Source organism: Corvus hawaiiensis, chromosome 18, assembly GCF_020740725.1.
Source record: "Corvus hawaiiensis isolate bCorHaw1 chromosome 18, bCorHaw1.pri.cur, whole genome shotgun sequence".
Lineage (NCBI taxonomy): Eukaryota > Metazoa > Chordata > Aves > Passeriformes > Corvidae > Corvus > Corvus hawaiiensis.
In genome coordinates, this window is record NC_063230.1 from 7,151,948 (window position 1) to 7,179,339 (window position 27,392).

Below are 27,392 nucleotides of genomic sequence, written 5' to 3' on the forward strand. Positions count from 1 at the left end.
AGCTTCTTTTCATGAAGAGCCACGACAGGGTTTTAAAAATTAGCTTGATGTGGTGCCTCAGAGGCATAGGTCTTGGCATAAACTACAGTGGCTTTCAGGGTGCTTGTACTGATTCAGTTGTTCAAGTCCTCTCTTTATCTGTAGCCTGGTTTGGTACACCAGGAACTGCTCTGAACATACTTGTGTGCCCAGCTGGCTGCTGCTGCTGGCTGCGATTTCTATGATGCCGGGAGATGGTCCTGGATGTGTGGGAAACCTGTCACTGGTCATTCTCCACAGCTTCTGAGCTGAGTGGGAATGCTTTCCTCTTCCTCCAAGCATGGCTTTTACTTTGGCTATTTGCAGACAAACTTTTGGTTGTAAAATCTATTTGCACCCTTCCCATTTGCACGTATCTCCATGTGTGATTTGTCAGGGTGTGTAATTCTTCAGAATCTAATGTAGAGTAAGTATTTTAGGATGGAAAAGCCACTCACCTCAGTCGGTACTCACCTTGAGTGTACTGTGTGCAGTTTTGGGCACAAAAATGTAAAAAATACATTACGCTATTAGAAAGCATCCAAAGGAGAGCCACGAGGATGGGGAAGGGCCAAGGGGAAGCCGTAGGAGGAGTGGACAATGCTCTCAGGCACATGGTGGAATTTTTGGGGTGATCCTGACGTAGAATAGCCTCAGTTGGAATAACGTTCTATGATTTCGTGAGTGCTGAGCGAGGGGAGAGCTCGGTGAAGAGACATCCCTGGGAAACACCCTTCTGCTGCTTTCAGCCCTTCCCTGATGGCAGAGCGTGTGTGGAAGGGGAGGGCACCAGCAGCTGCCCTGGGAAGAAAGCGGCGCGGCCGCCGCTCTGCCCCGTGCCTTTCCCGGCGGCACCGGGAGCTCCCGGCCCGCATTCCAGGCATTGTTTGCGGCCCCGCCTCTCCCGACCCCGCCCCCGCGCGCCCCTTAAAGGGGCCGTCGCCGCTCCCTCAGCCTCCGGCCCCGCCCCGCCCGCCCCTCCCGGCCGGGCAGCGCCGCCATGGCGCTGGAACTGGAGCCGTCAGCGGCTCCCTTGAGCTCCTTCCTGAGGGACTTCCCGGCCCCGCTGGCCCCGGGGGAGCCGCTGCCGTGGAGCTCCGCGGGGAGCGGCGCCCTGAGCAGGGCCGAGGTGCCGGGCGCGCTGGCCGAGCGGGCGAGGAGCCTCCTGGGCAGCAGGTGAGGGGGCGGCGGGGCGGGAGAGGGACTCCGGCCGGGCTGCCCCGGGGGCGCCGCTGGCAGCCGGTGTGAGGGAGCGGGGCCGCCCCGGCAGCGGGGCCGCAGCAGGTGCAGGCGCGGGAGGCGCTTCTTCCTGACGCGGGGCCCGCTGGGGGCGGGGGAGAGCCCTCAGCGTCTCCAGAGAAATTTAGTTTTGCAGATTGATTGATTTATTTATTATTCCCCCTTCTAAATGACTTTTTGTGGCTGTTAATAGCATGCTTCTATTCAGGCCACAGGCCTTCGGCCCTGTGCCTTTATGGTATTGCTTGTGTGTGCTTTTCAAAAATATTCCTTTCCCACTCTCGGTGCGGATTCAGTGACAAGCCTGCAATTAGCGCGATAGGGCGATTCTTGTAGTGAAGTGCCGACAGCGTGAATTCAGGTCCCTCGGGGCACCTGTGTGGGTCAGCTTGGAAGTCTGGGAGGGAGCGGGTCTGTGAGGTGCCTTGCAGGGCTGCCAGGGGTGCTCAGCTCCCCAGCCCTTACGAGTGCGACATGCTTGTGTGGGTTTCTGAAGCTGATGTTTTCTTAAGACTTCAGGAGCGTACTCACACCACTGCTGGAACACACAGCTGCTCATCAGTGGTGCTTCTGTCATCCCCTGACTGCATCCTTGTAACCCTCCTCCTGAACAGTTTAGACTTCCTCTTTAACACTACTAAGAATTGGGATGTGACTTACTTCTTTTGGCAAGCTAGTGCTTCATCAAGAACAAGTTATTTCCCACCAATTTCTTGTCTCCTGATACTCCACTCCCTTCCTGCACTTCGGCAGTAGGGCCTGTGCATTCCAGGTGTTACAAAGTTCCTACCACAGTCTGCTTCACTGACCTGCTTGTAAGAGTCAAGAACAGCAATTGTGGATGGTCTAAAAGAACATGAGTGGTGATCAGACTGTGCTGTGGTACTGGGGCTGTGGAGGTGACTGGTTCTGGTTTGGTATATGCTGAATGTTACCTGGTTAGTAGAGGAATTTGATTGATAGAAAACATGGTTTGAATTACTTGCCTTTTTAACTACTATCTGGTGAGTTTATGAACACCAGGTGGATATTTTTTGTTGTTGTTGAAAGTCTATAGGTGATTTTTAGATATTTAAATTGTCTGAGAAATTGCCTTAAAAATCAGGTTACTCCTACATATTACAGAGATGATTATGGACGTAATATCATTCAGAGTAATGGTGTGCCTAAACCTGAAGATGAGAAATGCGTGCCAAAGAAATACAATTTCTTAGTCAGTAGTTTAAAAAGGCCCAGATAATCATTGCATTAGTTGGTTGTGCTTTGACTAAATTGCTCTTGAACAAAACACAGCTGTGCATTCCGCAGTGAGATTGCAAATTCATCACGTGCACTGAATCGTTGAACTCTGTGGAGCAAAAGTGGTTCTGGGTGAGCACTTTAAAGAACAGGGTAATGCCAGTCTTGAATAAATACTTATCACATGGCACTCACTCTGCCACGTGGACCGGGCTGATCCTCTCTACAATTGATTAGAGAGGAGGGTATTAAGCTGTAGAGTTATGGGATACCTTACTCAAACTGCAGTGCTTGAAGAATCAGTATTTCTGAGCTGCATATCTGCTGACATTCTATTGTTGTCTATTGGGCACGGTAACAAGTGGAAACAGAAGAGGAATGATGGTTTTGCAATCCTTTCATCTCACCTGTCACTCCTGGTGTTTACACAGAGAGGAGCCTGCCAGTGTCAGAAGCTGCATTTTTCACATACCTGCCCTGCAGCCGGTTCTGGCTCCACAGTCTGTCATACAGAGCTGCCTAAGTCCTGAGCTGGCAAGGAAGGGAAAGAGAGCTAAAGAAAGTAAAGCAGGATTGAAGTGCAGCAATCTACTTATTAATTCTTTTCACAAAATGTTTGTAAAAAACAGAAATAGATGAGAAAAGTGTTTTTATGAATTCTTATGGCTGGCTGCGGGCAGCTCTGTGTTTGGGTGAAGCCATGAGTTTGGGCGTAGAGTAGTGTACCTAAAGTGTCAAATGTAGGGATCCCTGCAGAATTATAGCTCAGTTTTGGAGTCCTATGACAAAGAGACACCTCATCTTGTAGTTGCAAAAAGGCTGCATTTTCCTGTTGGGTAGGCTAAGTTCTTGCATGTGGAGAAAGACTGATACAGCCCAAGGCCAAGACAGGAATCTTGTGTTTTGAAATTGCAGGCCTTCTTCTCATAATCCCTGTAATTAGGAACTAAAACTGAAGTCTCTGATTGTGTGAGAAATTGCCAACATTACATTTTCTTTCCCATGTTTGCTACTGTGGATCAATTCAAAATGCACCTTTGAAGGCTAAATCAACTTTTCTGCTGATGTGAATCCTCAATAAAATAGATGAGGGAATAGTAAGGAGATAAGAGAAAGAAGGATGTTAAAGGTTTTAAGACATGGAAAAATAAGGGCGAGGGCTGACATTAGAAGACATTTAAATGTTTGTATAAAAGTTGTTGAAGATGCAGAAGTGGTGCCAGATTAGTGACTGTGCAAGAGGTCACTGTAGTTGAGATCCACTGATCTGCAGGCTGTCATGGCAGCATCCCAAACATATGGATGGCAGCTCGGTGGAAAATACACGCCCTCAAATATCACAGTGTCATTCTACATAGGTTTAACGCTAGGAAGATGTTTGTGGATGTACCTTGCTGACTTCTAGCATTGATGCTTGATCTCTGTTTCTGGAGTGTGAGATTTCTCTAACATCCCAGCATCACAGAATGTATTTTACATGGTGATTAGTGCTGCTGAAGGATTTCTCTGTAGATCAAAGTGTTATTGGGAATTGAGTTTGACGCTCAGTTCTGCTGTTCTGCTTCTCATTTTCTGTGTTGTCAGGTACTTCATTCACATGTGCACAGATGTGTGGGTCATGGCCCAAAGGGCCCAAGCCAATAAAGGTCCATAGCCAATATCGGTCCAGCAATATCCTTGGCTCATGAGACAACGTATGGTGATGTTTAGTTTGTTCTTCCAGTTGCTTGGAGGCACAAACCTTTGTGCCTTTGCAATGAGGAATGTTGTTCTTCCATTACTGATCAGGATTTCTGTTGAGAAGAGAATGGACCAAGGAATAACATTGGTTGGGTCCAACAAGGAGTTTCTGAATGCTGTTGCTTCTCCAAGACTGCACACATCTCTTTACTTGAAAGCACTTGGATACATCAGGCTAACTCCTGGATGTCCTGATCTAAAATGAATTATTTTAACAAATTTCTGCAAATGCAGCTACCATAGCAAAACACCAGCTAAACCAGCAAACCATTTTGCTCCCTGGCAGGACTTGCCCCTAAATCACTAATCTGGTGAAGCTTTGCATATACTTCTACTTTGAATAGTCTATTTAAATCAATGGAACTGCCTGCTACTAACTGCAGCTAAATACATACATAGCATTCTGAAGAATTGGAGCAGGCTTAAGTAATCTTGTTTTGCAGAATTTTAATTAGCATACACTTTTGAGTAATAGCTGTGTTCTGATAGTCTATGAACGTAGCTGATTGTGAATGAAGAGGCCATTAATTACTTCCCAAGCTTTAGAAATTAACCTGAAATATTCCTGACTTTTACTGCAACAGAACATGAGATGAAATCAGACCCCTAAATATAGAAATTTTGTCTTCCCCTTGATAGGAGCTGAAACTTGTATGGCCATCCTGTGACATATCCAAAGAACAATGTGAAATTCCTGCAGCCTTCCTGTTTGAGGAGATTTACTACAATAACAGTTGAGAGACTTGGGCTTCCTGTTCTGCCCCCTCCCATCAATCTGCTGTTGCCTCAGCATCCTGTTTTGTGTCTTTGTGCTTTACACTGTAGTGCTCACACCCAAGGTGAGGCCCTGGCATCTTTATTTCCAGCATTCCCTGCTTTTAGAGTAGTTAATTCAGCAATTCTGATATTTTGATGTTTTTATATGATTTAAGCATGAGGACCAGGAAAAGAAAATCTTACCTTGCTTCTGATTTCCCAATCTCTTCTTAAAATGCTCTTTAGCCTCTTCCTCTGTGAAAACTACGTTCTACTGTGACCTCTGCTTTTAATAAATCCCCTAAAACTTACTTCCTTATTCCTAATTTGAACCGTTTAGTGTAATGCACTGCTATTTCTCCTTGCTTGGGAACGTGTTTGCTATTTTGCTCTCATAACCTGTGTGAAACACCCTTTCTGTCATTGTTTCAAGATAAATATTCAATTTTGAAACAACATGTTTAGGGCTTAATTGAAGAGTGGCTTTTGTGGAATTAAGCCTCTCCTGTTCTGCTGTGTGGTTTTTCTTCCTGCAGAGAATTAAATGGAAGTAGCAGGTGACTCTTCCTTGCACATTTTGTATAAAAACTGTTCAGTAATGACTGAAGGGCCTGTACAGATGGATTCTGGATTCTGAAGCTGCTGCTCCTGGTAGTTTCATAAGAAAAACTGGAAAAAAAACCTGCTTCATGTAACCATAAGAGATGGAAATTCTGTGTGTGGCATTGTTTATGTATTTGTTTTGATTCTCTTGTTCATCTCTTTTAGCAACCTGATGTCATTAACACAAGAAACAACTTCTTGTGCATTGTAGGATGTCAGATGTTCTCTCCTTAATGGATGTATATTTGTACTTTTCTGGCCACCATCACCCTGGGAGCTCTGGGTACTGCTCTAATAAATGCTAATGCTTAGAGCTGCTTGAGTGGAAACATTCTGTAGTTGATTGTAAGAATAAAAAGAGAAAGTGAAATAAAAGTAGCAGATTGGGGAGAAAATACTGAATACAAGCAGCTTTTGTTTGAGGAAACTTGTGACCTGCTATTATTTTGGCAGTGTGAAAGGATCTTTCACTTGCTGGAGAACTGCTGGCATTTGCAGATCTGCACTAAACTCACTGCTGATAGAGCTGTAACATGCTAGAAACATACCCTGAGCCCACAGTGGCAGAGCTGTGCTGGGTGTGATCTTCTGCTGTTACAGAGCCCATGGAACAAATAAGGGCACATCTTCCCTTGGACTTGAGGCAGCTGCAGCTGACTTATGCTAGAGCTTGTGCTAGCAGATACAGCACTTCATTTTCCTCAGCATATGTGTGTATGCACACTCTGAAAGGAAAAGAGGATTATACAGTGGTGCACTGGCCTGCAGTACCACTGCTGCCTTGTTGCTATGACTTTGGTAATAATGTCTGTTTGGGGTGGGAGGAATGAATTCTTTCGCTTGCAAAATAAGTAAATAAAAATGCAGAAGGCTTTGTGTAAACATGGGTGTTTGGTGTGTCCTAGAGAGGCTTTGTACCACCCTCAGGAGTGACACAGAGCTCGTTCCTCTGCTTCCAGTGCTGAGGAGCAGCTGTTTGGGGTCTGCCATCTGCTGCACTATTCTGTGTCCTCAAAGCCGCTGTAAGCTGGGCGTGGAGCACTGCAGGAAGTCTGTCAGCTGTTTTCAAGTCTTTGTAAAAAGTGTAGTTGTAGCTGAGGCTCTGGCCAAGGTGTGGTGGCCTGACCTTTGATGCTCTGGATGCTTGCCCCCTACCCACAAAGCTGTTTGCTAGAGACTTCTGAATACATCCTCTTAAACTGGAGGGGAAGGAGAGGTAGGAACATCTTTGAACCAGTGACTTGTTTGAAACACTCACTGCAAGTGTCCTGGCAATTTAATGACCCAAATAAAAAAAAGTAAGAAGTTGTCTTACTGGGTTTCTGCTTCCCAAAAGAATGTACGTATTCTGGTTTTTTTTCTTTTTGAAGACTGGTACTAAAAAGGTCAGTAACAGTCTTATGATTGACCTGACATATGTGATTACACTGTGGCTGTGGTGGTGTGACAGCTGGTCTTTTGAAATAAAATAGATAACTAAATTGTATTGCAGAAGAGAAACAAGGTGAACAAGAGAAGTAAGTTTTGTTCTATAATTTATGCCAAATCTAAAGTATGCAAAATACCATAATTGCATTCTACTTCTGTAACTTTATTTTGGCCCCCAGGTATGTGTATTAGCAGGAGCTTTGCGTAGCTCCTTTTACCAGTACTGTGTGTCCAGTAGTCCAGAATCTTTCAAGGAGGAAAGTGGCATATAAACTTAAGTGTCTTCTTTATTAGCATAAGTATTGCTTTACTCTTTAACTTACTTCTTTTATCTGTACTCAGGTTTTTGAAACGAGGCTTGTATTTTACTGTGAGTGGCTGCAGGATATGAGCTCCATGCTCCAGCCACTGTCAATTTGACTTCAGCTGCTGGTGAAGCTACAATGCCTCATCTGCACTGTTACAACATGCTTTAATTCTTTTAAAATATTTTTTATTGTGGTCAAAACACTCCCTTTATGTTAGCAAAGAAATAGCCTGCAGCAAAGAAATTCAAAGTCTGTTTACTACTAGCCTGTGTGTGCCGAGGCTGAGTGTTTGGTGTTGCGTGCCAGAGAAACGGGGCTGACGTGTTTCTCCTAAGATTCTCTTAAAGTAGCATCCTGTGCGTGTAACACACCCCACCAGCTTTCCTCTTCTTCCCAATACGGTTGGTTTTCCCCTTAGGAAACAGCTACAGTGTTCCTTCTGATTCATGGAGGTTAAATTATGCTTGATTCAGCTCGTCACCAGGGTGTCTCGGGCTTCTTTGAAAGGAAGATTTTAACAATAAGTGACATTCTTCTTTGCTTACAGGAAAGGTTTGAAGTCTGTAATGGTAATTTCAGTGGGTTACTTTTGCACTGGTTGCCATAGGTACTGCAGCAGTTTCCAGATACTCTCCAGCCAAGTGAGACCTTGTAGCTCTCAACTAAAGCAGCAGTTCTTGCTCTTTTTTGATGACACATTTTGTTAACTCCTAAAGTCTCTGATTCAGAAGATGAACTTAAAACTGATAAACATCGAACCTGAATGAAAGATGCCATTCCTTGGAGCTCCATTTACTTGAGCTCGAGTGAAAACCAGTCTTGCCAATATGGTAATGCTATAATAAAGAGTTTATAAAGTAATCACAAATATGTTCTGTTCAGAACTGAGATTGAACTAAATAGGTTGGGTAATTTTTTAGACTTTTATCTTTTTTCAGTGTGTCAGAATCAGTTGTTTGATGTTGTTGCTGACTGCATAACAAAATCCCAATAAACAACCACTTTCTTATAGATTTGCAGAGCTATGAAGGGGGAGGAAATACATAGGAAGCAAAGCTGAATGAAGTGTATCAGTACTGAGGAATCACTGAATTTCCTTTTCAGGGACTGGATGGCAACTGGAAAAAGTTTAAGGATGTAACATAATATGTAAATTTTTTCTTTGTTGCAGGCATCCTGTAAGCAGAGGTTTATACAGGACTTGTGCATTATAGCACTAAGTAGATTTCCTTTTGTTTAAGCTGCTTTTTATGGACCCAGTTCAGCAATCCTGGATTCTGGAAAGCAGAAATACGAAGTTTAAAATCAAAGTATTAAGCCCTCTTCTGATCCTGAGCTGTGAACCCAGGCTAGAGTTGATTTTTTCCTCCAGCACAGCAGAGAAATTCTGAAGATGGCTGAAGCTTTGGCTCTCACTGTGCAGCTAAATGCATAGCTGGTTCTTAATGTTTCTTGTCTCTATTCTTGGAGCTGAAACGTGCTTTGACTAAAGCTTCTGACTTTCAGCAGCATCAGCAACACATCTGACATTGTGGGGCTTATATTTTCATATTCCTTTCTTTTTCTCTTACGCAAACAAAAACGGGAAGAAAGATTTTTGGAGTGCAGGGGGTGCCATATCTGTTTTGGATGTATTTCTTGCTTGACCTTTTAAAAGGTTGTCTGTCAGTGTCAGAGTCATTATAAGTGGGCATTGTTACTTTAACTGAGCTCGGAAAGGAACTGACTCCCCTAAACATATTAGCCTTAAAAAAGAAACAAAAAGCTGCATTCTGTTTTCCCTTGATGTGACATGACTGCAGCTAGCACTGAAAGGACTGCAAACACATTGCCATCTATTTGAAGTACCGAAATAACTCATTAAATTGGGCTGTCACTGCCACAGAATGCGTAGCATAAAGCAGGCCTGTGTTGGAGCCTGTTGACTGAGACAATGCTGTCTGTTTGCTGCCACAGGAGGTACTCATACACGGCTGTGAGGATGTGACAAGGCCTCTCTTTCAGGAGCACAATGGCAAAATGCATTTCAGCTTGTTGTCACTGGGATCTGAAACTCCGTGGTCTTCCCCTCTCTGCCCTTCTGTATGCACAAACCAGTCATTGCTGAGCAACATCAGACCAGTTGCTTCCACCATTTCATACTCCCCAGCAAACCAGTTTTATGCAGAACTTTGTAAAATGTTTCCTGGCAAAACAGACTCTTGTCCTTGACTTGCTGTAGGTGCCTTAATGTGGTACTTGCTTTGGTTATGTAATTCGATTTTTTGTGGGAATCAAACACTCCATGAACAATGGATAAAGTGGCTCTTTATGGATTTTGGTGCTTATTCTTCATTGTGCTCTTAGAAAATGGCTGGAACGTGTGTTGTGTACTGTAGTTTTTAGTGCTTGCCATGAGACTATAGGGAATATAGGAGTTATTTTATAGTAGCCTCATTCTGGAGTTGGATGGGACTTACTTGTTTGAAGACTCAAAAACATACCAAGTCTGTGCTTCTTATAAACATGTGGCTTGAATAAAGCATTGAGTAAACAAGAGATGGTGAGCAGATCATGTAGCATTATTGTCTTCTAGATGCCTGCCTAAAAGCTTCATCTAAATCACAAGTCTTGGAGTCTCTTCTTATCCTAGTGCCCAGTCTCAAATCTTTGCATCTTTTACCTGGGTGGTTTCTTTGGAAAACTTCCAGTCAGAATAAACCGAATGATAAGGGCTGTAGGTTAGCACTAAGCAGGACCTTTCTTGTAAAGGGAAGGAGAGTTCCAAGTAACCTTTTTAGAGATTTGCATCTACCACAACATTGAGATTTTGCTACTGTCTGTGGTGAGATTGTTGACTGTGAGCAAGAAATGCTGTGTCGTGAGTAGAAACAAAATGTGTGTGTTCAGAGGCTGGAATTGAAGGTAGCAGTTCCCATCTGAGAGCTCAAGAGAAGGAGGTACCATCTGCGACTGGAGTGTAAGGCAACAGTTTGAAAATATGATTCATACACTTCTTCCTCTTTACATTCTTGAGAAAGCAGTTGTCTAACTGAGGATCTTACTAAAGATTTGTGTGAATAAATATTGAACATATGGTTTCCTCTACTAGTTTACTAATGAAGTTGGTATTGTGTGCAATGCTTTCTAAGTATGAGGTCACCAGCTATACACTGCGAGGTTGTAGCTCAGTTTAAACTAATGCAGTCTCTTTTGCTTTGCCTTCCTTTTCTTACCAGCAGAGGTGTTTCACCACTTCTTGCAGCATCATTGATCCATGCTGCAGTTGATGAAGTTCTCCAAACAGACTTGACTGAATTTAAGCTGCAAAATGTGGAAACGGAGGGAGAAGGAGATGAGGAAAGGTTCACCTGTAAGTATACTTCTTTTTCTGTCTGTGGTTTTCCCAGAGGCTGTCTTTCAGAAGACTTCAGTGTTTTGAAATGTTTCCCAGATTTATTTGGTTAGGCTGCCTGGCAAGCAGCAGTGAATGGAACTTCATTTGCTTTTGCTGTGTACCTGTGGGATGAAAGGAAGCTGTGCTAGTTTTGTGAGCAACATGCAAACGCAGTGTCTGGAGCCCTGACTGATCCTGTGGATTGGCTTTCTGAAAGGGAAGAGTGTGCCCTTTTCCCTTCGGTAGAGTGATCTTAGCTAATTACTCCTGTGTTTTGATGTTGACATCACCACAAGTTGTACGGCCACACCAACACCTTCAGTTGATCCATATAAACCATCTTGCTTTTGTCTTGGCAACCAGGTTCTGGCTGCTCCACATCTTGAACATCCTGGAACTCCAGATCTTTCTCTTGGCAAGTTGCTTAATAGTCTCTGTCTTTATCGATAATTTCTTTTCTTCCCACTCTGCCCTATAAAGGTGGGATGCTGAGGGAAGAAGAGTCTGATGCATTTGTCTTCTACCTGATGCCTGCATTTTCTCCTGAGTGAACTGGAGAGAGAGCAGACCTTGGTGACTGAGTACTGGGTTTGTGCCTTGTGTAACAGATGGTCCTAGTGCATTTACGTGCTGAAGTGTTTAACATCAGGCTTCACCAAACCTTCAGTCCCAGTGCCAAGAATTTAAATGGAGCAGGATGCAGGCAGAGTAGAAGATAAAAATGGAGATGTCCTCGGCAACCCAGTCTGTTCTGTAAGAGGAAATCCTCACCCTTCCACTTCTTTGGGATGGCTTGAAAGGCAGTTAGTTCAGTGTGCCCCAAACAGAGCGCTGCGATGGCCAGGATATGACACTTCCCAGAAGGCTCTTCCAGCATTCATGTCCAAGTCTGAAACGGCAGGAGGGGGAACTCAGTTAATTAAGTCATGCTGCACCCTGATTATGTCATCCCTCGCCTTAATGCTTGTGGCCTTCACTCACTGCAGCTAACCTGGCCTGGGGCAGGACTCTGCCTTGAGGGGGAGCTGGCAAATACAAGTTCAGTGTGACCAGATCGCTGCAGCCTCTACAGGAAAATCAGAAGCAGCATATTGTAACTCACCTAGGATAATTATGTAGGTTTTCACAAAGCAGTTGGAAACTGTTATCAGAGCATCCTGCAGTCACTCTGCTGCGGACTCTTTGTTGGCATCCGTGTAATTATCTTTGAGGTGAATATAGCAGTCATATAAGACATGAACTGCTATACATTTGTGAGCCTAAAATTATAACTTGTAGTTCTGGGTCTTATGTAAATCTTGGGCCCACAAACCAAAACATACCCTATCTGAATGATAAAGAAATAACGTTTAGAAACAAGGAGTAATGAAGAACTTGATAGGACATGGACATTTTCTTGGTCACAAGCATCTAATGTCTCTGGTTACTATATATTGGGGACATTTGTAAGATATTCAGGCTGCTGTTTTACTCTGAAGGCCATAAAGATAGGACTGGAGTCTACTTTTAAGATAGTGCAGGCAAAATTGGAAAATCCTTGGATGAGTTTAATGTTGAACTAGTTCACATTCTCTCACTGTTCCTTGTTGACCAATGCCCCAGAACCCTCCCTGTTCTGGTGGTTGAAACCTTCTTTAATTTCCACTTTACATATTCCTGTCTATTTTGGTTGTTCGTTCTTATGTTACCATTGCCATTTAGATCAAATCTCTATTGACCATTCATTCCCCTATCAAACGGGATGGAAACTGCTCATTGTTCAGGTACTTGGTTGCCTGATCTCAGCAAGGAACAGCTACTTTAAAGGTGTTCATTTTTCTGCACCCTTGGACTGTACTTGTTTTCCCCTATCTTGTAACTGCTATTACATCACTTTAACTGTACAACTAGAAGGAAAGATATTCCTCATGCTACAGCACCGTATGGATTCTCTTCCTGCACTGCAGTAATTATAATAATTCTGCCAAAAAAAAAAGCATTCTTGGAATGAAAGAGAAGTGATTATATAAAAGCAATGGGGGGGTGTGCACGTGTGAGTACCACTGTTTGTGGTACATTGCAGAAGCATGTCTCTTGTTAAGGTACTAAATTCTTTGTCAGATTTCACAAGCTTGATATTTAAACAGCAATATGTCTCTTCTGGTCAGTATTAGTCTAGACATTTACAAATATGTAAACTAACAGCTGTAGACAAGTCTGTCTAAGATGCTGTCCTATTTAATTATTTTGTTTATGGGATGATGTAATATTTAAAGGTTTTTATAGCTTGCCCATTAACACCTACATATTAAGCAAATCAAAAGTAATTTTGGTTAGTATGTAGTGGCTGTTAATCAAAGATGTGTGTTTAAATTTAAGCTTTCAGTTCTTCAGGCCCAGAGATGCATCTGAAGCTGGCCAGCCACTGTTGCTGAGGAAAAAAAAAAAAAAAGCTTGAGAACCAGGAGTTATAAAAAGAAATTCTGAGGAAGCTTTGATGCTAGCAGTGTTATCAGGAGTCAGGATAGAACAGATACAGGAGAGATAGTTCATGCACTGCAGTTTTTTAGAATATACACTAGTGACCAGCAAATTATTTTTGCTCTATAAATGTTCTTTTCAGTGCATTTTGAAGTTAGTTGATTTAGCATTGAGGCAGGTTTCCTACTCAAATAACAGAACTTTAAATTGTTACCTGTTTGGAGGGATACTGTGTTGCAAAGCTAGACGCAATGCCAAGCCCCAAGCCATTCAGTCTGATGAACAGTAAGTTTGGATTAATTGATCTTTGGGATCTATCCAGAAAAGGATTTGAGTGTCTGGCTGGAGCTTTTCAGGCTGTGCCCAATGGGCGCTTGTGGTTCCGCTCTGTAATGACAAAGCTGGAGAGTAGCGGAAATGCTCTGTCCCTCCAGCTTCTACAACCATGAGTATTTAAAAAGATAAAGATAACAGCTTAAAATTCTAATCTGTTCAGCTCAACTCTGAGTTGAGCTATTGACCTCAGCAAACATTTTCAGACTTCTTGTTATTTCAGTTGAAGTGGTTCAGTAGGACATAACCTGACCCAAAGCCAGGCCAGTGCTTTTTCAACCCTTGCGTCCAAGACAACAGCAATCTCTTCTTGAAGGTTTTTCTGCCCACTTGGTGATTCCCTTTTATTTTTCAGTAGGTAGGAATTCCTATCACTATATCTTACTAATTTTACTTACGTAATATTAACATTCATGTCTAATATACTAGACTGATTTTTTTTTTTGGGTCTTTGTTATGATTTTTGTAATGTAGTCGCCTGCTTGATAAACCTCTATTTTGAAAAAGAACTAGCAAGTAAAGAAGCTGCTATTATCCCTAGTGTTACACTGTTTTCTGTTGCAACTTTCTCTCCACATTATTCTCAGGACCTCATTTTAATTCTTGCAGAGCCTGTAAAAGCAGGGTGCTGGATGTGTGTATGTAGCTGTAGTGAAAGAAACTTGAAGGAAAGACAGGCCAAAAGATGGGGTAGTGTAGGAAAGTGGGACGCAGCACTTACTGTTTTGTTTCTGTGCTGTCAGTGCTGGATGAGGAGTCGCTGCAGCGCTGCTTTTTTAACAAGCTGAGGGATGTGTGCTGCGAGTGGCAGAAGCAATTGCCATCGCTGAGGCCACTGACGCGCTTCCTGCTGGTGTCCATCCACGCCATCCGCAACGCCCGGCGCAAGATGGAGGATCGCCATGTCCTCCTCCCCGAGTTCAATCAGCTCTTCGGTCTCTCAGTAAGTCTGGACACAACAGGGGAGGCTGGCTGGGCAGCTTTGCAACATTGCTGTAAGCACAGGGGCCTGGTGATGGGTGATCTGTGAATTTCTTGCCGTAAGTTAGTTATCGTGTCTGTACTGGAGCAAGGACTTAGTGACTCAGATTGCTGGGGGCCAACTACTGCCCTGCTAAAGAAGTGATGCAGGGAGGATCTTGTGCCTTTGGGATTCATGTCATAAGTTATGACACAGGGAGATGGGAAGTTCACCTAGTGCTATGCTGCTGGAGTTACAATGTTCTTGTGACTGACACAACTTGTATATGGATTGAGAGCAGCCCTGAGGAGCAGGACTTGGGGGTGTTTGTTGATGAGCAGTTCAGTGTGACCCAGCGATGTGTGCCTGCAGCCCAGAAAGCCAAACGCGTCCCGGTCTGCATCAAAAGCAGTGAGGGCAGCAGGCCAAGGGAGAGGACCTGCCCCTCTTTTGTGCTCTGGTGAGACCCCACCTGCAAAGATATGTCCAGCTTTGGGACCCACTACATAAAAATGAGATGGAGCTGCTGGAGCAAGTCCAGAGGAGGCCACAAAGATGATGAGAGGGCTGGAGCACCTCTGCTGTGAAGACAGGCTGAGAGCTGGGGTTGTTCAGCCTGGGGAAGAGAAGGCTCTGGGGGCACCTTATAGCAACTTCCAGTGCTTAAAGGGGCTACAAGAGAGGGGCTCGGAGCAACCTGGTCTAGTGGAAGATGTCCCTGCCCATGGCAGAGGGGCTGGAATAGGTCCCTTCCAACCCAAACCATTCTATGATACTAAGAACAGAAAGGGGGAGGACAGCAGTTGTACGAGTGCCAGTTCATGAAACTGCCAGAGGACTACATAACCAGCACGCTGCTGCTTCAATTCCAGGTTATTTTTAAGGACATTAAGTGACTAACAGCAAACAAAGAAAAGTAATTGGCCTGCGAAGTACCCATTTCACCCATTTTGTACATGTGTAAATGGACTTAAATTGCCATTTGTATGGAAGAAAGCCCAGAATAAAGGATCTTTGCTTGTTGGTACCAGTCTGTGAGCTATTTTGGTTTTGAACAGGAATGTCTTCCTCTCTTCCCCCCCCCACAAAAGGATGACGTTGATCGTGCTTACTTTGCGGTGTTCGATGGCCATGGTGGAGTGGATGCTGCCAATTACTCAGCAACCCACTTACATGTAAACGTTGGTTTACATGAAGAGATTATTAAGAATCCAGCTGAGGCCTTGAAATGCTCTTTCCAGAAGACAGATGAAATGTTTCTTTTCAAAGCCAAAAGAGAGGTGAGTGGGTAGAGATTAACTCCATTGTATTTAAATAACACTGAGAACTGTTGGACAATGTGGTATTATCCAGAAAATTCTGGCAGTACAGTTTATTTGAATCACTGACTTCTTTATGAAATTATGCTACATACAAAGGTTTTGTTTGATCAAATTACTTCTTATTTTGAGGAAAACCAGTGCTTGGGAGTTCAAGATGAGTAATTGAAAAGAAGTGCTAAAATTATTTAAATTATTCTGACATATCAGTTATTTGGAAGAATGCTGGTGCCTCCTTGTCTAAATTGGGCAGCCTCTAGATGTTCTGTTGTCCTACCTCTTATCTGGAAAAGAGATTTCTCTCTTCCTGATAATATGGTTGCTATCTTCCTCTTTCCTGTCCTACCATTAGTGTCACTGATAGCTGTAAGTGAAAAATGTGTTCTATGATTTAAATCAGACTCCTCAGTTCATTAAACTTATTGATCAGCTTTGAATTGAATTGGTATGATGAACATTCTTTCTTCAAATCTGCGTTACACAGTTTGAGAATTCTTAGTATAGAAGTACAATGGAAGTACTCATTGTTAATATCCTCATTTCTGTCAATGAGGTACAAAAGAGGGACCAGCATTTTTATAAGGTCTGATTCTCACTAATCTTTACAGGGAATCTAGGACAGTTAGATTTTTTCCTTTGTTGACGTTCTGATTTATATACCCAAGGATAAGGGGATCTGTGTGGAGCAAGGTATTTGTAGTTGCTAATTTTAGAGTGGAGAATGTGAAAGGGATTGGAGAGATGTGTTTGTGAAATGTTCATTCTACTGAAATTCAGATCCTCTTGCTTTTCTGCATGTCTGTTTTAAACAACAGAGCTCTTAGTCTCCTAGATTGGTTTTAGAATTAATAGCAAGAGAAGGAAGAACATAAGACTGTATTAATCATCTGCATATTAGAAGATATGTTTATAAATAGTCTATTTCAAGTCTCTCTACTATCCTGTACTTTCTTTTTAAAGTATCTGAATTAGGATTAGCAGGTCTAATCTACTGCATTTAGTGTGATTGAACCCAAGTTTTCAGTAATGCCATATATCCTAGCAGGGCTTGTTGCATACTCACCTGACACACCTGTTTTCCTTCTGTAGAAGCTGCGGAGTGGCACAACAGGTGTGTCTGCATTGATTGTAGGGAACAAACTACACATAGCATGGCTGGGGGACTCTCAGGTGATGCTTGTGCAGCAAGGGAAAGCTGTGACATTAATGGAACCTCACAAACCAGAAAGAGAAGTAAGTCTGGCTTGTTTTTTCCTCTTAAGTGTGTGATGTCAGATTCTCTCTTGAAATCTCTTGGAGTCAAGCCTTTTTAAGTGTTTGGTGCTTTACATAAGTACATCTACTGCATGGTAGGTTGCATGGAATTAACAATTTCTTGTTTTGCATCCACTCCTGTGTCTTGACAAGGTGATTCCTACACCTTGCCTGCTTGAAGGTACTAATGAATGGTACTCATAGTCCTGACTTCAGTTCCTGCTCAGATTGTTGAAAATTTGCAGTAATTAAAGACTTTCACAGGATTTTTGTGTGTGAATTTAAATCTGCCTGTTACAAAATATCTTAGTAATTTGAGATTAATGGCAATTTAAAATGTTAGCATAATGCAAGTCTTTCATTATATGCAGTACCGTCATTGAAAAGCTAATGCTAATCTGCTGGTCTAACTGGCTTAAAGTGTATTGCATTTCCTATCTATTTTAAATAGCCAGGTATTTTATTCCATGAAATTGGATGGGGACCTTGCAAGTTTACCTGGCATTGCATGAGCCTTTGCCTTCATTGCATGAATATTTGTAATACCTGAGTAGTTAAAGGAGTATCAGGGCAAAGACTATTGTTACTTAGCCTAGTTATCATGTATTTCATTCTGAATATTTATATATTCACCCAGTCAGTTGCTGTATGGAATGGGAAGAAGTGGCAGGAGAATTTACTCATCCATATGGGAAAGGATATGATGATACAAAAACTTGAGAATTCTGCTTTTTTTCCTGCTTTATGGATAAGCAGATAAGCCATGGCAAGGATGGAAAGTAGTGGCTTGTTTCCAGTAATCCTGTGTGCATGTTTCCATGCTAGATTCTGATATGTGTGTTTGCTGTATTCATTGTAGAAATATAGAAGCTGGAGCAGCAAACAAAATGTATTCCCCTGTTTTTCAGGATGAGAGAGCAAGGATTGAGACTCTGGGTGGCTGTGTAACCTACATGGACTGCTGGCGGGTTAATGGTACCTTGGCTGTTTCCAGAGCAATTGGTGAGATAAACCATCAGAATCAGTAAACTTCAGATTAAATTTGATCAAAACATGCCATCTTAGGCTGTTTACTGTAAATGGTGTCTTGTTCAGCATCAAACAAATAGTAAACCACTTAGCTGTCTTTCCCATAAGGCTTGCAGCTACGTCATCTTTTTGGTTTTACCGTGAGCATAGAATGTTGTTTTATTATACATACTAGCCATGATAGTCCTATTTTTTTTCTAATACTAAGTTTTTTGCTTCTTATAAATGCCTAAACTACTGTAATGTTTTACAGTAGTTTAACAAATGTGCAGCATTTAATTTGTAAAAGTGGAGGAAGCAATAAATGTTTATCTAGCCTTTTTTATGTGCTTGAGTGTCTGAATTGTGAGGGCGTTTTGTCCACTTTATTATGAATATCTCTTTCTCCTGACTGCAGATCTTTCTGATTGAGTCAAATCACTGCATTCTCCTTCAATATCCAGAAATTTGGAGCATTTTAATTGTAGTATTCTTACAATCTTATTAAACAAGCTTACTTTGCTAATTGCCAATTAGGGCAAAAAGAGGAAAAAACCCTGGGCAATACAGTAGATGTAATGTATGAGTGGGAGCAGATTACTATGGAATTTGTATAAAGCTATTTGGATCAGTAGCAACTCATATTTGGTAAGTATGTCCATACAAAACTGATAAACTAAATACAATGAGCAGATTCTTAGGGCATTGTGCTATATATCTGGATAGCTAAGAAAAATCTGATTTTCTTGGCATTCTGAAGGCTGTACAAGAGGCACACCTGCAAAATGAACACCTGACTATCTCCTTGCACAAATACATTTCTGAAAGAAAAACTTTAGGAATAAATTCCTTATTTTCCCTGCAAGATTAGGGGAGCATAAATTAAAGTAACTCCTTAGAAACCCACAGGATTTAGGTGGGTTCCAAGCATCCTTAAAGAAACTAAAGTGTCTTCCATGCTTATTCCATAGCTTTTGACTACTCTTGCCCTGCATCAGGTATCTCTGGAACACGATCTGGCTGTTCTTGAGGATGGTAAAAGCGATTGGTGGGTAAGGAAGTAAGTGTTGGCGTGTGAAGTAATAAAGCCTTTGCTTTGGTTGCTTGTCTCAGGTGACATATGCCAGAAGCCCTACGTCTCTGGTGATGCAGATGCAGATTCCTTCGAGCTGTCTGGCTCAGAAGATTACTTGCTCCTTGCCTGCGATGGATTCTTTGATGCCATCAAGCCCCATGAGGTTGTAGACTTGGTCCTGGATCATTTGATGCAGACCAAAGGAGTGGGGCTCAAAGCAGCAGAAAGACTGGTGGCTGCTGCCAAGGAAAATGGATCCAGTGACAACATCACTGTTCTGGTGGTGTTCTTGAGGGATCCTCAGGACATCCTGGCAGACTGTCTCAACGACTCTAAGAGCCCTAGGGCTGATGATGATGCTCAGAGCTCACCCTTTAACTTCCTCAGCTGCGAGGCAGCCGCCACACAGTGACAGAATCTGTTTAGTCCAGAATGTTCAAGTAAGTTCATGTAAGGAACTGCTTTCCACTGAAGAAGCCTCTAATACAGTAGGCAAAATGTATCAGGAAAAAAGGACAAATTGACAAACATGGAACAGAAAGGCAAGACCCCTTTTACTGAGTTCCCATTTGTCTTTTCCTTCTCCCTTTTTTCCGCCCCCTCCCCTCAAAAAACACTGAACAGACATGGAGACTTGTACAGCTATTTCATCTCTGGGAGCAAACACTGAAGTGTGTCCCAGGGCTGCTGGTCATATCCCTCTGTCCTGGAAGTGGTAAGAAACCGTAACAGGTATAAGCTAATGGATGAGAATATGCCTTTCATGAATTCTGAGTGAAAATTTAAATTAGTGCTTAAAAAGAGCACTGTATGTTGTACTTAACTGTGATGTTACTTTGGAAGTTGGAGGGGGGAAGCTGTCCCCACCACAGAAAAGCTTCCTCCTGTGTGTGTTCTGTGGGAACAGGCTCAGTGTGTAGGGACTGGGTGACAGCAGTGTGCTGTGTAAGGTGCTTTTGGTTTGTACCAAAGATACTACAAGAATGATGCGGCCTCTTTACTCAAACAGAAACGTTTAACATTTGTGTGTATGGAGAGGAGAAAATAAAACTGGATGCTTCAGAAAAAGCAGGAAAACCAGCTAGAAATATCCTGGGGGAAATGGTAAAAAATCATCTGCTTTCTGGGATGCTCTGGTTTATAGACTGGAATCTGATATTTAACTGCACTGGATTATTTCTCCCTAAGAAATATGCTTATTTGGCTATTTGGCAACCTGAAAAGGAAAGACCCCTCTTGTGGTATTTGAGAGAGATCTTTGCAGTTTGTGTGCTCAAGCAGGTGAATGTGCTCTTCCTACCACTATTTTGTGTACTATAGCAAAGGAGAAGTTTATTTTTATTGTAAATGTTTATTTGTTAATTTTCTGAACTTTACACTTGGAGGAATGTTTTGCAGTTTTACTTTATTTTGTTGTGTTTCTTATTTAAACTGGAATTTTAAAGTGTCTCTGTCTTTATTATCTGGTGTAAAAAAACTGACTACCCTCAAGTGCCTTAAATATTTCACCCAAGGATTGCTGGCTGCCTATCGCAGTCTGGTCAGCCAGTTCCTAGTTTCTAAAATGTGACTTTCTGTTTTCATTGACGCACTTAAATGTTTCAATTTTGTGAATTATTTTAGTGGTAACTAGGTTTCAAAAAAACATCTCTTTGTTGCCAAATCTTGTGGTTTGTGGAAAAGCTTCACTGTGATTTACTCCCTGCCCTGTGCAGAAAGCTCTAGAGTTAATCATAAAGTAACAATTTGAGTAATTATTTCATTTAAAAAGAAGTAACTTCTGGCCTTCACAAGTAAATTTTGTAATACAAACTAGAAACAGTTTAGTAACAGTTTTTATTAATGGCAGGTTAATTTGGCCACACTTCATGAACCTTTTGGATCTGAATAACTTTCTAAGGAACTGTGAAGCTCAGAGGATGAAAGAACTGTAATGAATGTGTGAGGGTATTGCACAACTGCTCTATTCATGATGTGCTAGAGCTTCTGGTTGTGTTTTGTCTTGCCGGGCTAGCAGAACTCAACAAGATCTGAAGGCTCAATGGTAAATTTGTTATTAATTTCACTGTCTAAACAAAAAGTGCTTTGCATCTGGCAGCAAGATTGTATGCTACATTTAGAAGCACATGTCATTGCCGTATGTCAGTCCTGTTGATTAAAATATGTTGAGCATTAATGTTGCTTAGGGAGGAAGTTTAGGTAGAAGAGCTGGAATGGCTCAAAGGAGGAACAGAGCAGCACTGTCCATGTCCAAAGTCTCTGGATCCTTCACTGATGTGGGATGACACAGTGACCCAAGGCTTTTGTTGGAATTGCTGTGGAAGATCCTACAGTTTTTAACGCAGGAGCTCCACAGTGACCTCCTCTCTCACTACATTGCAGCTCAGACAGCAACTGCCTTTTTGCCACAGGAGCTTTTCTTCTGAGAAGATCGTAAACAGTTTTCCATCCTACATTTTGGTGCCCTAAAATATATGGGGAAGGATTTCCATTGTGGCAGCCTGGTGGGCTGGGCATCAGTGTAGTGAACCTTCTTCAGTTAAGGAAGCCCTTAGACTTGTGCAGTAATCCCCTTGGATTTATCAATTTGATTTCTCGCCCAGATACTCGATTCCATGCTAAATCCTGATGGCCACTAGTGCCTCTTGGTGTCTTGGAAATAGTTCTATTATTAATATAGTAAGAATCATGCAGAATTGTTTGATGTTATTGCTGTCTGAGGTTTATCAGCAGAGGGGGAAGCTATTGTATTTATGAAGGGAGGTGTGAAAAGTTGGTAAGTCCATGGTGTGGTTTAGTTTCTGAAATTTGCCAAATTTCCTCAAAGGTGGAGGGGACTGAACAAGCCAAACTCTTTGTAATGGTTCTTTTATTTTAACCTTTTCTGGGCAGATTTGCATTACAGAGGAAAGAAAGTCTTAAGTCTTTTGATGGAGGCTTGCAGCTATATGAGAATATCCTTTTTTTGTTTCAAATTTGTTAATTTCTGTTTTATGGGAGCTAAGTGAAGTGGGCCTTTAGAAAGCTGTCTGTGGCAATCATAAAATCTAGTTCTCAAGCAATGCTCTAGGGAAGAAATTCTGCATTCTTAGAAGCTGTTCCCTTACATTTGCATTCATTCTGACTGACATAGTGCTTCATTTCTTTGACATGTAAATGGATAGGAACAATCTTTGAGAACTCATACAGATTGCAGCATGGATTAAAAGTATTTCTCTCATTTTCAGAGACTTCTTACTAGCTTTAAAAAGTCTGGTCAGGTCAACAGAAATTGTAACAGGTCAAAAAAGGGAGTTTGTATCCCATCACTAGAATAAGTAATTCCTAATGTGTCATCTACAGGAAAATCCCAAATACTGTTTGGGAGGAGGCTGTAGAAATTAGTTGAAGGATTCAAGACAAATGTTCAATAATTTTCATGTCTTACTAGACTCCAAATGAATGTCTGCTGCGGCATTTTAGCACTCAGCAGAAGAAAAATTGCTCTTTAAAGGAGCCTGAATTTTTAAAACAGAGCACACTTAAATTCTTTTGTTGTGTGATTGGAAACTGGCTTCAGTTGTTCTGCTTAGTGGATATCCAGCATCTCTTTTGCTTATGGGTAATTCATGCTTCTACCTTCTCTTCCTTTCTCCATCCTCTCCTTCAAAGACACACACCTAAGACAGTGAATATTCTGGGTCTGGCAGAGACAAGATTAAAATTTTACAAATTACATTTGTTGGGAGTTCGTTTTGGCGTCTTTTTTTTTTTTTTTTTCCCCCTGAGAATACAGATGAGAGAAATGCAGGAAAATTTTTAGAACAGAGGGAGATTAAGTAAAATCCACCCTCTGAGTGATGGAGGAGTGAAAGAGAGAGACAGGAATGCATTTAAGTATTATTAATGCCTATTTTAAAAAGGAAGTGGGCTGGAAAATAGAGCTACAAATGTCAGTTCTTTAGACCGAAATACCAGTGCTTGAAAGAATTGGAAACACCCATTAAGAAGGCAGAGCTCAGCTGTGGTAACTCTGTCTTCAAACAGCCAAAGAAGGAATAGCACTAAAAGTGTCCAAGGTGACTTGCTGTGACCCCTCAGTGCTACCTGGAAAGCTAATGCTACTAAATGGATTTTTCCAAACATCCTTCCATGTAAAGTAGTGCTAAGAGGGAGCATCCAGCCTCTGCAGTTCCTGGTCACTGTGCAAGTGCTGCTGTGAGTAAATGTGGAGTGTGTTAATGAGTGGAGGGGATGGTGAGCCCTGCAAGATGAGTAATTGGGCACGGAGTGGTTACAGCAGTGTTGGCAGTTAAGCAGTGTTAATCACAGTGATGGCTTTAATACCATTTAATAGACACTTATCTCAATTCAAAGTCAGATGTGATGCTGCTCTTTTAGAAAGCATTTCCAGTGCCATTAACTTTCTGTCATGAGGAGCCACTAAAATTTCCATTATTTTGTCAGATGTTGGGAAAAGTGCTTCTCTTGCTTTCTGAATTCTGGAGATAAGTTGGCTGTGTGCACTGGAAAACCTATTTTCAGTTGATAGCTTAAATCAGTTCTTTGGAGTTGAAGCTTCCCTCCCAGGCAAAAAACCAAAAAAAAAACCAACGAAAAACCCCCACCTAAAAACTAACCTAAAGACTTCAAAAACTAACCTAAAAAAGGTATTTCCAAAACAAGTGGCCAAGAACTTTTGTAAATGGTATTTTTAAATGGCATTGCACAAAAGGTAGCTAGCAAATACCCTCCATCTATAAAGGGCATTGACAGTAAAGTCTAAATTAATATTCCAGCTCTACTCTTTGTACAAGTTTGACTCTGTTGGTTAAATTATTTGTATTCTTGTGGATGCAGGTACTGAACATACAGCACCAGCCATTGTCTGTTTCTAGTCTTACAGTACTGAAGTATCAAGCAAATGCTTTAGGGAGAAGGTGGGGGGATGTTAGCCACAACAGAGCAGATTGCAGATGATTCATGTATAATTCAGCTCTGGTTAAGCCTGAATTAAATTTCCCTGCTTAGTTCTATCACTGTCCCTTTTGCAATTGGGCCTGTGCCTTCAGAGAGAATCCTACTAAGAAGAAATAGTCCATTTTCCCTTTTCGAGGAGCAAACCCTCCTGATGAACAAAATGCCACTCAGGAAGGATTGGAGAAGGAGAAAAATGAGCTTTCAAATGAATGCAAAACTTCCCAATCTACATGAAGTTATGTACTCTCCCTAAACACAAGTTTATAGCAGGTCTGGTTGCATTTGAGTAGTGCTGGAAGGCAGGGGGGTTTCTGCCAAGCTTATCCTAACCTTTCAAACAGCATCAAAACCAAGAGGCTGGTCCTCTCTGCATTACTGAATCAAGCCACTAAACCAGCCAGCCCTGTGGAGTATTTGTTTTGCAGCATTGACAGCTCTTAAGAGCTAAGGCAGACACTTTCTGAATGTGTTTTGGTTGGGCTTAATATATTTCTTGGATTTTATTTAATTTAAAGCTATTCTTATTTATATAAGTTGTGTCAGCTGAGAAGTAAACAAATGGAGACTTGAAGGAGTGACTGCACCTCTGAACGTGTATCTGTCAATAAGCACTTCTTAAAATAATGCCTTAAAATGAGCTGGTAGGCTCTTGTGACAGATAACCTTATCTCTGCATGGAACAGGAAACCAAAATCTTCCAGAGAATCACTTAAACCTTTATTTTGGTGTGACCCATCAGACCTGAATGCTCACAAGCTGTTCAGTGTCCCTGGTTTAATGCGTGCTCCAAGCTGCGCATGCTGCCGCTGGTGCACGTAAAAATAAACAAGGGACAGCTGTGTTGGCCACATAGAAAATTTAGCAAGACGCAGTTTTTGTTAAACAGTAGAGGACAAAATCAATAGGAAAAGAAATGTTTTCAAGCTTCTTGGAATGCAAACAATGGAATAAAAAAAAAAGCAGCCTAGAAGAGTTGGCAGTGCACTGTCGGCTGAAAACCACTGTTTCAAGCAAATGAATTTAGCTGCTTTGTAATGTCGGTTTTATTTTGATAACAAACTCCTCTCAGTCAGAGTTTTGTCTTATTATGTGCTTTTTAGTTGAAGAGACAAGATATATTTAACTTTCTAAGGAGCTGAATATATCTGGGCTTTGTGACTAGCTAGATTCTGATTATTGAATTTTCTCTCAACTATTAAGCCTGATTACTAATTTCCAGGAGATATTAATATATCAAATACTGAAGTTATTACTGATTAAATGGTTCTGGATTTCCATGCACAGGAATGTCATTGGTCCTTCCTGATCTAGTGGATGACTCCTTGAAGTTATTTATCCCTTTTGAGGCAATACATTAGGCAGGTAGAAGGTTTGTTGCTTTGGCAAATGGAGCCCGAATGTGTGACCATCATTCCCGCCAGGAACTATTTATCCTTTTATCTAAGCAATGATAGTTCTATTTGGATGTCCAAGGATAAAGAGATAATAGCTAGGAAACCAGGGTGATCCTATGGGGACCTTCTCAGGGCAGTAAAAATACTTCCTTTTTTTCATGGTGCCCTTCATAACTTTGCGAAAAGGCATTCAGCTGAATATTGCATGATTAATGCTGCTTTCTTTGTGTTTTTCCCACTTTTTGTTTTTTTTCCTTCAGTGTGTTTAATAATAGCAAGGTATTTGTTTTATTTGGAGTCAAAACTTTGTACTGACAAAAAAAGGCCAGTATAAAGTTTTTAGCTCTAAGTTCCTCTAACTTAATTACTTTAATTACTTTTAACTTCCTCTTCTGCAAGTCACTTCTGTTCTGTGTCCTCCCTATTTTCTTCCCAGTTTTCTTTTTCTCTATCTTTTATGTCCTTTTACATTGTCATCCCCTCCCTCCCCAAAACGCTGCTTTTTAGGCTGTAAAATCTGTTGGCAGTTAAGTCAGTTTAGTTGCCACTTTGTAATTTTCACTTCATCTGTGTCCATAGTGAATTTGGTCTGATCTTTGGAGGCCTGCAACACCAAGTCTAAAAAGAACCATGTCAGCTAGGAAGATGAGAGACTAGAATAACTGTTGCTTTGGCATGGACCAGTATTGGATATGTGAGAAGAAAATCCTGTTATTTGTATTTTACTTCATAGGAATGCTTAAGCTTATGTCAGGTAACAATAGCTCTCACCCTGATTACAGGACTTCAGAAATGTTCTTGTCTCTGTATTTCCTTGTTCCTGCAGATTGACTGTGCTTTCAAACATTTGCACTGTTGAGAGTGGGGGGAAAAGCTTTCTGCCTTCCTTCCCCTCCCCAGCTCTCTCTCTCCTGCCACAGTTGGCTGAGCAGTCAGGTTGGGAGCAGCAGCACATCCCGAGGCTCACTGACCTCTCAGTCAGTGCCATTCTTCAGGGTCTGCTCCGTACTGTAACGCCAGTCCCGTGCTTGTGTAGTGGTAAGTGAGACCTCTGTAACTACTCCTGCTGACTTAAAACTGTATGTTCTTATCAGTATTAAAAGAGTACAAGAGCAGAGCACATTTCTTGCCACTGTGTTGGCTGATGAACCTTGAATGAAAGTAAGAGGGCCAGTGATTTTGAAATAGGAGCTGTTAGCCAAGTTTTGTAGAATCATAGTCCTTATTTATTTTGTATGCTAATCTGCACTTGTGACCCTGAGCAGAAAAGCTGCAGTACAGCAGGTTTTATAAGCTGTGGCTTAACCAGTTATCTAGTCTCTTAAAACTCTTGTTTAAGCTGACTGGTTTTATGCACAGGTCAGAAACCTGTTGTCATTGATCATTAAATGCTATGCATATTGTACATTCAGTTACATGGATTGTTCTAATAGTGCTTGTGTGTATCATGCTACATAACCATATTTTTTTATATATGTATGTATTGCATGAGGTTTAATTGTTGGGATTTTTTTGTATTGTCACTTTTGTATTCACACAGTGCCTCATGTATCTATTTGCATATTGCAAGAAGTTGTTTCAAAGCAGTGATTGGAAACAGGTGGGGATAAGAGCTGCCACTGTAGGATCTGATGTTTCTGAAGTATTAATAAAGTATAGTGATTCGAAACACTGTTTGTTTCTTTTCTTAAATCTATGTTTCATTCTAATATTTCAAGTAGCTCATATTGCGACTTTTTCATGTCGATCATGCTGCACATTTTTGAGTGGTTACTCTCACCATGTTACCTTCCTCCATGGGGCTTTTCTGGGAAAAGAGGTCAGTGGAAGCACTAGAAGGAAGCAATCCTTGGGATTACAGTGTGCTTACTTGAAAAGATGAACGTCACTAAAACCATTTTAGGATTACATACCTCCAATTT

At 41.6% G+C, this 27,392-nt stretch overlaps 1 protein-coding gene across 2 annotated transcripts; it reads left to right on the forward strand.

Moving 5' to 3' along the window:
- Positions 1 to 991: 991 nt before the first annotated feature.
- Positions 992 to 27,139, forward strand: PPM1F (protein phosphatase, Mg2+/Mn2+ dependent 1F). 2 transcript variants are annotated; one of them, XM_048322571.1, is made up of 7 exons: positions 992 to 1,194; positions 10,550 to 10,683; positions 14,244 to 14,443; positions 15,553 to 15,741; positions 16,870 to 17,013; positions 17,943 to 18,036; positions 19,156 to 27,139. In XM_048322571.1, the coding sequence occupies exons 1-7, from the start codon at positions 1,019 to 1,021 to the stop codon at positions 19,527 to 19,529; spliced, it is 1,311 nt and encodes a 436-aa protein (XP_048178528.1). In that variant the 5' UTR covers positions 992 to 1,018; the 3' UTR covers positions 19,530 to 27,139. The 2 variants fall into 2 exon arrangements, with proteins under 2 accessions (XP_048178528.1, XP_048178529.1); XM_048322572.1 differs by having other exon boundaries at positions 10,553 to 10,683.
- The last annotated feature ends 253 nt before the right edge of the window (positions 27,140 to 27,392 follow it).

Bases quoted from the DNA above. Each gene is read 5' to 3' on its own strand.
- PPM1F (XM_048322571.1), top strand. From the start codon at position 1,019: ATGGCGCTGGAACTGGAGCCGTCAGCGGCTCCCTTGAGCTCCTTCCTG. The intron at 14,444-15,552 runs GTAAGTCTGGAC...CCCCCACAAAAG, and splicing joins ATCAGCTCTTCGGTCTCTCA to GATGACGTTGATCGTGCTTA. The intron at 18,037-19,155 runs GTGAGATAAACC...TGCTTGTCTCAG, and splicing joins GGCTGTTTCCAGAGCAATTG to GTGACATATGCCAGAAGCCC.